General features: G+C 41.5%; 1 protein-coding gene across 1 annotated transcript in view; it reads left to right on the plus strand.

Moving 5' to 3' along the window:
- Positions 1-585: 585 nt before the first annotated feature.
- The window catches only part of DNAH8 (dynein axonemal heavy chain 8), a 248,175-nt gene continuing 236,694 nt past the window's right edge, over positions 586-12,066 (plus strand). The window contains exons 1-6 of the mRNA XM_081141591.1: positions 586-664; positions 780-914; positions 5,875-5,959; positions 9,527-9,678; positions 10,414-10,603; positions 11,087-11,250. Coding sequence (XP_080997717.1) covers positions 620-664; positions 780-914; positions 5,875-5,959; positions 9,527-9,678; positions 10,414-10,603; positions 11,087-11,250 — 771 coding nt within the window. The 5' untranslated portion in view covers positions 586-619. The remainder of the gene's footprint in view (positions 665-779; positions 915-5,874; positions 5,960-9,526; positions 9,679-10,413; positions 10,604-11,086; positions 11,251-12,066) is intronic.

Genomic DNA, 12,066 nt, shown 5'->3' on the forward strand with positions numbered 1-12,066 from the left:
TTTTAAAAGAAAACATTTTATAATTTATAATCTAGGTTTCGAAGCGTGAGGTGTCCTGCAGGAGGAAAGGCGGGTTAACATGAGCTCGGAGCAAGACGGCGCCCCCGCTGCGGGAGAAGAGGCTCCTCCCGGCTCGGAAGACAGTGTTCCCCCGGATCCGGAAGCGGATCCCAGTGGCCAGGCCCCGCCCCCTCCGGAAGAAGAGGCTCCTCCTCCTTCCGGCGAAGAGGGCGGGACCGAAGAGGCTCTGTCAGAAGAGGCCCCTGGAGAGGCCACCTCTGCGGGAGAGGCCGTGTCTGTGGGAGAGGCCACCTCTGCGGGAGAGGCCGTGTCTGCGGGAGAGGCCACCTCTGCGGGAGAGGCCACCTCTGCGGGAGAGGCCACCTCCGCGGGAGAGGCAGTCTCTGGACAAGACGCCAAGTCTCTTCCTGGAAAGATCCCTAGTCCTACTGCAAGTGATATCCTGAATCTCATCCCTTCTAGTGAAAGAATAATTTTTTCAGAGGATGACGAGCCGCAGCCGGGGAGACTTCTGCCCAGGCCTGTGCCCCGCACGGTGCAGTCGATGCTGTCCGAGGCGCTCGCGCACACCCGCAGGTCATCCAAGTTTCTCCGCAGCATGAGCGGCATCCCCAACCTACAGGAAACGCTGAAAGAGAGACAGGTGTCGCTTATAATACGAGTTTTCTTAACTGTCGCTTTTATTTAAAATGAAATATTTTGTCAGTTTTTCTTTATAATGACAATTTTTACGTGTTTTTTATTTTTTTTATCCTTAGGCAAGATTTAGAGATGCAAGGGAAAACCGAAAAATGAAAATCGAGCCTTCATACAAATATATATTTGAAATTCTGTCAGAAAACCTTGGCCTGGACGTAGTGGCTGTCGAAGAATTAATTCTGGATTGCCCGTCTGTAAGTTTGTCTTACTGCCTTTTTTTTTTTTTTTCCCAATCGCTCTTTGATAAGCGACTGATTCAGGAAACTGGAGTCACTGTCGTGAACGACAGAACGTTTAGAAAGAGACGGTTGGAATATCGCTGACGAGAGAAGCTTCGTTTTGTAGAATCAAAGCCAGCCGACGGATATTTCTAGTGAGGTCTGCTGCCAAGAAGGAGGAAGAGGGGAGTTAGCAGGTAGAATCTGGCTAAAATTCTAACTCGGCATGAATTTAGAAGTTGCGGGGAGAGTCAAGCATAGGTAGAGTAACATTTTAAAAGAATGCAGGTCATTTGGATAGAAAACCCAAGTGCATGAGTGTGAGCTAGGGAGCCCCGACTCTTGCTCGAGTGCAGTGGGGTCTTGCTCGAGTGCAGTGGGGAACAGCCAGGCGTCGCGGAGTGCCAGAGACGGCCCAGGATTATGCCTGCTTTCCTAGCATCATTATTAACCGTCCCCCCTTCCACCCCTGAAAGGGTCCCGGTTTTGGATGATGACTTTATATGGCCACCGTTGTTACAGTAATATGTAGGAATGTCTGCTAAACTGTGACTTGGCCTTAGCGGCTCTCAGAAGCGGTATCATAGATTCCTTCCTGGTAGCTCTGGCTCTGAATTGATTTTTTCAACAGAACTACTACTAATAATTAAAGTAACTGCCACTAGGAAAAAGCTGCTTGAGTGTTTTATGGACTAGTTTGGAGCGGAGTGGGCTGGAGCCCCAGCAAGACCGGTGAGCAGAGAGATGCTGGTGGTGGTGAGCCGGTTGTCTCGCTGAATGCACTGCCGAGAGAGGTGGGTGGATGGCGAGGCTGTCGTCATCAGGGTCCGTCCACCCTGCTTTCACAAGGACCGGTAAACTTGGGCAAAAGTTTGGGCATTAGCTTGCTCTGGGAGCCACAGTTCTGTGGAGTGGTTCCTAAAAGAGCCTCTCCCTGGCTTGATGCAGTCTGTTGTCAAGTTCTGGAAACTTTTCTGCCCTTTATTTCTTCCAGGAACCTTATAAACCTTTATATCTGGCAGTTCCCTGACAGTAGGAATGGAATTACTTATTTTCCAGCTCCCTTATTTGTGTTATGTGAGATGGGAAATGTGATGGATGCAGAAAGATCAATACATTTGAGCTGTTTTAATGGCAAAGGCTAGAAAGATGCATGGAGATGTGTACATAAAATAAGAGGCGCCACAGCCAACAACTGGAAGTAGGGTATGGTTTCTCAGGTCACCAAAGTTCCCTGTGGGAAAGTACAGGTGTGGTCAAGGATAGCTTCGTGGGCACGCAGGCTGGGCCCTGTGCTGAAGGGCCCTGCACTTGGTTTAATGATCTGCCCTCGTCATCTTGAAATTCTTAATTAAAAAAAAAAAATCTTTATTGATTTCAGAGAGAGAGAGGGAGAGAAACATCAATGATGAGAGAGTCATTGATGGGCTGCCCCTGCACGACCTCTGCTGGGAATGGAGCCTGCAACCTGGGCGTGTGCCCTGACCAGGAATCAAACCACGATCTCCTGGATCCTAGGTCAATGCTCAACTGCTGAGCCATGCCCAGCTGGGCATGAAATTCTTAATTTTTTAAACAAGCAGTCCTGGCATTTATATTTTGCACTGGACCCCACAAATTTTGCACCCTGCTTTGGCTGTGGATGTATGATTCCATTCATATGGCAAGAGGATTCTCTTTGTTATTCTCAAGTTGTTTTTGTTTGTTTGTATTTTTTTTTAATTTTTAATTTTTGCTTCTTTTAATACTTCCTGGCCTCCCTTCCCTACTGACTATTTAGGCTCCTCTGGCAATTCTGGCTATAAGTCTGCACATTCTTAAAGTCAGAGAAAGTGGTGTAAAACAACCCTATACACATCTCTGAGCAGATGAGTCAGATGAAGGAAAGGCCAATTTCTAAAAACATGTTTCTCAGTAGACCCAGGCTTCACGCCTGTCCCAAGGACCATTCCTGCACTTGGTAAGGGAGGAAACCAGATGGGTGATGAAACTTGTTTCACCTAAAAATGACTAGGCCACAAATTTTGGCTAACCTCTCAGTTGGAATCCCAGCAGCTCTGCAAAGGGTTTAGGCATAGTCTTTGGGCCTGGCCATTGGCTTCAGGGGTGGACAGCTGTTAGGACTAAGTCAGGGAGATGAGTGCCTACAGTGCTTGTAATCTTACCTTTCAATATTTGTCACCTGGCTTTCTGGCCTGGCCTTCTGTGCTTTGAGGGAGTCTTTCTCACTGGCTAGTATGCTAGCCAGGAAGGAGTGCCAAACCCTTCCTCTTGTCATTCCTGGGATATGTCTTGGACTTTGGGTCTGTGCAGTCAGGTTCTTCCATTAAGGGGATCACAGACCAGGCCAGACATTGCTTAGGCTGCAAGGAATGGGACATCTAGGTCTTAAGGGAAGAATCAAGCCAGGAAAGGTGTTTTCTTAAGTGTATGTTTGTGAATTGCAAAGCCACAGTGGAGGGAAGATAGTATAGCTAGGAGAAAGCCAATGTCAAAATCTGGGAGAGATTAGAGTGCTTATTTCGTCAAAAGGACAAGGCAAGGACATAGAGCAAATTTGCATCAAGATTGGTGGATAGGTGAGTAAGAAGATGGAACAAGGAACAAGGGGTGGTGTGGTGGTTTAGAAGACTATATGGAAAAGTTTTCCGTGCATGTGAAGCCTGGTGCGAAAGCAGCCTATTAAAGGCAGCACAAAGCAGTAGATGACAGAGGGTGTATAGTTACTTTGTTTGCCTTCAGATCCATTCTCCACTTTGCTCCACCCTTCTCTATGGCCTGGAAGGCTGAATTCTCTGGAATCCATCGCCTGGGCTCCTTTGCTTTGTGGCTTCTAGGTGGCTCAGCCACTGGGGGACACCAGCAGGAGAGTGGAGGGCAAAAGGGGAGAGAAGTCTGACCCTCCCCACTTGGCCTTGTTTCTGGCCGTGGTCGTGTCCTCCCATAACTACAGCTCCTCCTGTGCAGTTCCTCTCCCACAGCTCCAGTTCTCAATCTGCTTTCAGCTGCACCATTTTCCCCACGCCCTCCCTTTCAGGCCTTGGAGTGGTACTGGTTTTCCCCCCTTGCTAGTCCTGTTATAGTGTTGCTAGTGCCACAGTTTCCCTTGACTCTGCTCTGGCCTCTAGAAGTAGCCTCTTTATTATAAAGTTTCTTGGAAACTTTCTCTTTTGGGACTCTCTCTTGCTGGGACCTTCACCAGTACAGAGATTCTAACCCCGTAGCATTCATGCTTCTGGTACTTCCGCTTCTACTGTTCCCTTTGTTCAGCACCGTTTCAGGTAGTCACAGATGTTGCCTTCCGACTTACGTGACAGGGTTTTCCAAAGTCAAGGTGGCAGCGATATGGTTCTGTGGAAAGAGCACAGACATGGAGGCGCTGGGCTGTTGTCACATTCTTTTTATTTCCTGTTTTCTCTCCTGCAAGGGCATCATAATGCCTCCCTACCTAGCGCAAGGTTGTGGTGTTGCTCAGATGAACTGTTTGTAAAATGTTACATATTATAAGTGAATTTTTAATCCACAGTGCCACCACCGTCACTCTGCTGGTCTCAGGAATACAATGAGTCTAAAAAATTCATTGTATTTAATATTGTGATCTCTTTTTATCACAGTCAAGTGCTCTACTTTTGAGAATTTGTATGCTTTCAAAGGTGACAGTACATAAAAGTCGGACACTAAGAAAGAATTTATGGAACTGGGCAGGAATAGCCCTGCTGACAGCTTTTGTATCTTTCAGGTTACAGCCTGAAATAATTGTCAAGAGAGTCAAGTTTATGTGTGAGATGGAAGAGTAGGAAATTAAGGGCTAGAATCTTGCACATCATTGTGGCTTTGTTTCATCTCCTAGGTGTTGGTTCCCAAACACGGTCCCAGCACCGGCAGCATCAGCATCCCATGGAACCTTTTGGAAATGCAGATCCTCAGGACCAGCATTCTTTATTTTGTAAAAGCTTCCTAGGTACTTCTCTGATGCACACTCAAGTTTGAGAACCATTGTCCTAGGGGGAAAGGCTTTGCCAGACCTGGGATACTTCCCACACGTGGTCAGTAAGTGAAGAGAAACCCACTGCCCAAGAGGGACACTTAATGTATAAAATCAGTGGGACTTGGTGAAGCGGGTTTAGTAACTGTATTTCCCAAATGATGTCTGAGGTGTTTTTACATGACATTTAGTTTTCTACTTACTAAAATATTACACTGACTTATAATTAAATAAGAACTTCACACTCATAAATATGGAAGACTCTCATTATAATAATTTGTTTTTATATTAATTTGGCTACAATATGGGTCAAATTACAGTTGCTAAAAACATAATTACTCAAATAATTGGTCAAACAAAACAATTGGGCAAATTTCCTGTTCCCCAAGCCAGCTTTCTTTTCTTTTCTCTCTTTCTTTTTTTACCCCCCACCCCTCCCTGGGAGGCAGTGGTGGCCATGGAGCTGCTGGGCCTAATCCAGGTCAGGGGTGGGGGAGCACGGCTGTGGTGGCTGTCTTAGCGGCTGCTCCCACAGCTGAAAGCCGCAGGCCTCATCCTACAAGGTCTCCGAGCCAGCTTTTAAGAATAGTTTCCCTTAACAATACTTATATTTACCTCCAGGTGGACTCACCAATTTACTTCTATAAGATTCTAGAAGGAGGATCAGGTAAGTGGCTACCCCCTTATATATGTAGCTTATTAATGTAGGTTCACAAATAGAACTCACACTATATTCCACAGTAATTTTGGAGTTAAGTTAGTTCAGATTCTAACCCTGCCTGTGCTATGCCTGTCACTGTGTATCTTGAATAAACTGTTTGAGCCTCATTTTTTTAATTCTATAAAATGATGAAGATTAAAGTATGTAAAATGCCTAGCACAGGACTTGGTTTATTTTATTGTAGTCCCCTAGTCATTTTATTAATCATCTTTTTTTCTTTTATTTAACAGCTGGATCCACTTCCTTATTTTTTTATGAAAGATGGTTGTAAGACATTGAAATTCTTGTACCAGGAAGGAGATGCTCCTGGTGTTGGTAAGAATGTTTTCCCAGGGTAATGTGCTGGCTAGTAGTTAATAAATGTTAAAAGTGCATCTCTTATACATGGGAAATCTTATATTTATAAAGAAAATTTATCAGAAGCTAACATCTTTAAAAAAATACATTTTCAACCCAAATATATATTTCAGGTATTACTATAATGATTTAAGGAGAAAACATTCTTATAGAAATCATTGACCTCTCTGGGGAATACAAATTTTCACTAGAATTTAATTGGATTTTCCCTGAAACAGGTGGAGCCATTTTATACACGTTTTCAGATGATAGGCAATAGTTACAAAACCACCAGAGAGCTCAGCAGCCGCCCCCTGTGGTCCTTGGTCACATCTGTCTGCTGCAGCTACCAGTTGGAATATCTGGCTTCCCCTACTGTTCACATTATTCCTAAAATAATTAACAGTTTACCAAGTTGTTAAACCTTTGTCTTAATAACTAGGTGCAAGAGCCATCCCTTAGGTCTTAGACTCCTTACTCTCTAAACACTGGATTTTACCTTCAGTGTGTCCCTCCCATTGGTCCTTTCTTGCTTTGCTCCCCTGCTGCCTTGCAGCCAGACCCATGCTTCATGCCTGCCCTAGTATTCCAGATTGAAAACCAGTATCTCTGTTACCAGATTCCCCCTCTGAAGTTCACACTACTTATTCCTGCCAAGTAAATCTTTTCTTGTGCTTCTAGTTATGGGATTGGGTCCAACCCCTCATTTATCTGCTAACGCCCACAGTAACCTGGACCCACAGTACCTGTTTGGTCTGATTTCCTGTTCTTCCAGACATGAGTCTTCTGCTCCTTGTAAGCCAGTCCCTTCAATGTTTTCTCTTCATACCAGAGTCATTTCTGTGTGCTTTTCTCCACCCTCCTGAGTCTCAGAATGCCTTCCTTCTTTCCACCTAGCCAAGTCCTGCCCGTGCTCCAGATGACCTGATGCACTCTCTTCTACAGAGCCTTCCAGAATGTTGCAGACCACACCCATCCCTGTTCTCCAGACTCCTGTCTCATTTAAAGTCTGCACTGTAAAACACAGCACCTGATTATGTTCTTCTAATTTCATCTAATTGTTAAATATATATGTCTTTCTTCCCCAACAAAATAAAGTCTTACGTAGTGACTAGGTCTGCTCTGTGGATTTTCTGTCCCTCACAGTTCCTATTCTGGGGCATTATTGTGTGGTCCATATTTTCATAACTCATTAAAAATTAAAACAATAGCTGAAAATTATAGAAAGATAAGAAAATATCTACCATTAGAATAAAAATAAAAATCACCCACATTCTTACTTACTTGAAATAAGCCTTGTTGACTCGCTGATGGACACACACACTCTCCTTTTCTCTCTCTCTGAGGCTAATGTAGCTATTATTTTCAAAACTTATCTCCTATTAATAGAATTTAGGTTGTTTATAACTTTTTGTTCCTTTAAACAATGTCTCAATGAAAACCATTGAAGCTAATTCTGTGTGGATTAGGAAGACTTTTTGGGAAGAATTCTTAGGAGGGAAATTGTCAGAAGAAAGGATAGATCTATGTTTAATTACTATTTTTGCTATCTTGAAAGTAATACATTTATCAGTTTGGTAAATATTTCTCTACCTGTCTTTCTTATATGCACATACTAACATATAAATGCTTATCATTTAAAAGTGTGATTATATATTTTATTCTCAACATGCCTTTTTGGACTCAACATTGTCTATGTTTAAAAAATGTACAGTATTCCATAGTACAGTTGCATTGTGATTTTTAGAAACCATTCCCCTATTATGGATCTGCCAGCCAGGAATATGTTCAACTGTAAGTCAGAGAAATCCTAACAGTGTCTTAAACAAATAGGGGGTCTGTTTTTTTCTCATAACAAGATAGGCAGTACCTAGCAGTGGTTCAGATGCTGAGTAGTGCCATCTGAAAACAGATTCCTTTTATCCTGTCATTCTTAACATGTTGGTTTTGTGTTTAGGTTTGCCCCTTAAAGCTCTAGGCATCACATCCAGGTTCAAGGCACTTGTGGTAAAGGGCCTCGCTAATCACACACACCTCTCCCCTTTATCAGGAAAGCTGAAGTTGTCTTACTGGCCAGAACTGTGTCACATGGCTACCTAGGGTCTAGGGAGGCTGGGAAAGCAGCTGTTTTCCAGGGAATGTACACATTGCTTAATGGGACAAAGTCAGGTTATCAAAGGAAAAGAGGAGGGAGGATATTTGGGGTAGAGCCTCTTGCCAATCTTGAATGAGCATTTAAGCTCTTACATTGTACCAGGGTTCTTTGGCTGCAAGGAACAGAAATAGACTCTGGCTTATGTAGGAAAAAAAATGTTTGGTTAGTTCACAAATTTTAGAATTAGTTGAGCCACCAGGCCTTGGAAAGGGCAGGAATTGAGCATTTCCATGGATTTTAGGGCAGTTATTTTAGGATTCATCACTAGGTTGACATCTCTCAAATCCCCTTCTATCTTTGTGTGTCTCTATTCAAGATTTTCATTCTTGCAGAGTGTCTAATTAGCCTAGTTTTCAGGTGCCCACCACTGCAGCACTCTGAGACTGGTGTCTCCAGAATCACAGAATGGGAGGAATCTCCCAAACCCAAAGGAAGGCAGGCAGGGCATACAAAACATTTCTGTGGTTTTGTGATGGGGAATTAAAATTTTTATTTATTATATTTTAAATTGGCTATTGTTGTAAATAGAAAAACTATTGATTTTTGCATATTAATATTACAACCAGACATCTAACAATTATATTGTTAATAGTTTTTTATAAGCCAGTCAGAGAAAGACAAATATCACATGATCTCACTTATATGTGGAATCTAATGAACAAAATAAACCGACGAACAAAACAGGTATAGAAACATGGATGCATGGAACAGACTGATAGATCTCCGAAGGGAGGGGAGGGGGGTATGGGAAGAGATTAACGAAAGAATTTATATGCACAGCCCATGGACGCAGACAATAGTGTGGTGAAGGCCTGGGGTGGGGAAGGGGCTGGGTGGAGGGGGGAAGTAGAGGGAAAATAGGAGATATCTTTAATAATGTCAACAATAAAAAATAAACTTAAAACAATAGTTCTTTAAATTAAAGAAAGATTTTTAATTAAATGATTAGTTTTCATTGGAATTAGTTCAAGGAAGACTTAAATATAAATAGGGTGCTATGAGTATATTTAATAGGCGACTGGATCTTCTCAGGGGAGTCAGTGAGGCTTCCTAGAGACATGGCCTTTCAGCCAAGGTCTGAAAGATAAATTGGAATTAGGTAGGCAAAACATGGGGGTAGGATAGGAGACCAGTTTGTGGGGAAGCCCTGCCTGAGGCCTGGCCAAAAGGAACAGATGTGCAGAGCTCAGGGAAAGGAACCAGAGGAGGCCCCAATTTAAGGATTCCAATATTGTCATCTTTTTGTAGACAAAAAACAATTTATTCCACAACCATATCAAAAACTTCTTACAATAAAGTAAAGCAAGAAGTGACAGTGTAAGATGCAGAGTAATTTATCACATTTTATCAGTTATGTGATCATGTACTAAATTCTTGACTTCTGTTTTCAGAATGTGGTCGAATTATTGCTGGAGTAACTAAAGGGTCAAAAATGATGAGACTGTATGTAGACAATGCGGCCCCGGAGAAACTGAAAGGACTGTGTGTATTTTTTGTTCGCTGTCACAGTAACATTGCTATAAATGTTAAAAATATTCATGAGGTATGTTTACATTTTGTTTTCAGATAGATAAACATTTTTCCAGCTTTATTGAGATAAAATTGACATATAAGGTTGTGTAAGTTGAAGGTGTACAATGAGTTGATTTAATGCACTTTATATTGAGAAATGATCACCACTGTAGCATTACCAACACCTCCAACACCTCACGTGATTACTCTTTCTTTCTTGGTGATGATATTTAAAATCTACTCTGTTAGCAGCTTTCAAGTATATAATATGGTATTGCTAGCTATAATCACCACGCTGCACGGTAGATCCCCAAAACTTACTCAAAACAGAGTTTGTACCCTTTATTTGACCAATGTTTTTTTCATGCAAAATTCTGGGCACAAGGCTAATTTCATTGCGCTTTCCCTGGACTGACACAGTATTTCTGATCCCCTTTTCAGAGACCGGGCAACTTTCAACTGAGAACTTTCTTTATGCAGGAGGCCCAGTTTCATTTCCCTCTCACTACATAGGCTCCAGGCCGTATCTCCTTCCTTCTGTGAAAATTAAAGCACCAGGGAAAGTGTTTACTTGATGAACAAGCATGTAAATGGTTAAAATGGGGGCAGAATAGGAATTTATTGATTTTAGAACTCTAATATTCATGACCAGTTAAGTTTTCCCAATAGTTTATAAAATGTGTTGTCTATGCTTACTGTAATGTTGTGATTTTCAGTTCCTTAATGGGATGAGCATATAAAAGACCATTTGAACACTGCCTTTCAGGAAGTGTTATTCACTGTTCTGGATGCCTCCGCCGGACTCCTAGTTGGGATTAGGAATATGCTGGCAAAGATATTTCTACCAGCTATTCTTGCAACAAATAATTGGGGTGCTTTAAACCAGTCCAAGCAGGGAGAATCGGAAAAACACATTTTCACTGAAACTATCAACAGATACCTTTCATTTTTAGATGGTAAGTATAAAGTTTCATGTTTAATAAAATACTAAAATGAGAAAATTAACTATAAGATATGTTATTAAAAATAAGCATTAGGGAAAAAAATTTCCATTTCAAAAGGAGATGTTAAAGTAATTATCAGACCTAGAGGTAAAGTATCAAGTCATTAGGACATCTCTTTTCGGGGATCTTTGCAGAAGTAAGATAAGTTTTCATTTTTTGTTTTCCATAGTAGCAGGAGGATTCTCTTGCTATATTATTTGTGAAAAATTTCACCATATTTAAAAATATATACCTTATTATAAACATATATTATTTCGTATTATAAAAGTACAATTTTATTAACAAACCATCAGGTCACAGTCTAATGATCAATTATAATTATATTATGTTTCTATAAAGTATTAGATCTCTAACATTTTAGTTATTACAGCCTGAAACCACACAGTGATATTTAACACATTGACATAAAACACCTCAATATTTTTTTCCTTTTAGGTGCTAGAATAAGTATTGAGGGAACAGTTAAGTTAAAGAAGATAGACAACTTTGATTTTTCCAAACTGCATACCTTTGAAGAAGTGACAGCCGCAGCTAGCAATTCAGAAACTGTTCGTCAGCTAGAGGACGTGCTGATGATATGGTACAAACAGATTGAACAGGTGAGCTAACTCAGGTAATTTCATCAGGTATGAGTTGCAGTGACACCTGTGTTCTAGTCACTGCAGTTTATCCCTAAAAGCAAAGGGAAGAGGAGTCTTCCAGATTCTGTTATGAAACTCAGCCTATTCTTCACTCCAGTGCAAAATTTATTATTCTTGATGAACCACTTAAAACAAATTTTAGGATAATTCTCACATTAAGGAAGAAACTATAACAATATGGATTGAGAATGAAATAATGAAGAATCAGGAGTAGCCTACATTTATCTCTAATACTTTACATATTGTTTCTGCTCTTCAGAAGAGAAAGAGGAAAAGAACACAATGAAGAGATTGTAGCTACAGTGTTAGGCACTAAATAAATACCTCTTGGTTGATCAATGGAATTGTCTGTGTTGACAAAGAGCTCCAAACTAGGCTCATTCATACCAGTACTACTCTGGACATGTAAATTTTCTCTGGCACTAACAAAAGCAGTGTTAGGAATGGGGTATATGTCAACATTCTGAGAGTTGCCAACTAATAAACATTACTGATTTTCTCCAGCTTCTTTTAAGATTCCCTCTCTTTCTTGAATTCTTGGCATTTTAATTATGATGTGTCTGGGTATGGGCCTCTTTGGATTCTTCTTGCTTGGAACTCTCTGTGCCTCCTAAACTTGTGTGACTTTTTCCTTCACCAGGTTAGGGATGTTTTCTGCCATTTCATCAAATAGGTTCTCTAACCCCTGCTTACTTTTGACCTCCTCTGGCATTCCTATGATGCGAATATTGTTACGTTTCATGCTGTCCCACAGTTCTTTTAGACTGTCCTCCT

Source organism: Miniopterus schreibersii, assembly GCF_964146895.1.
Source record: "Miniopterus schreibersii genome assembly, chromosome: 6".
NCBI classification, from domain to species: domain Eukaryota; kingdom Metazoa; phylum Chordata; class Mammalia; order Chiroptera; family Miniopteridae; genus Miniopterus; species Miniopterus schreibersii.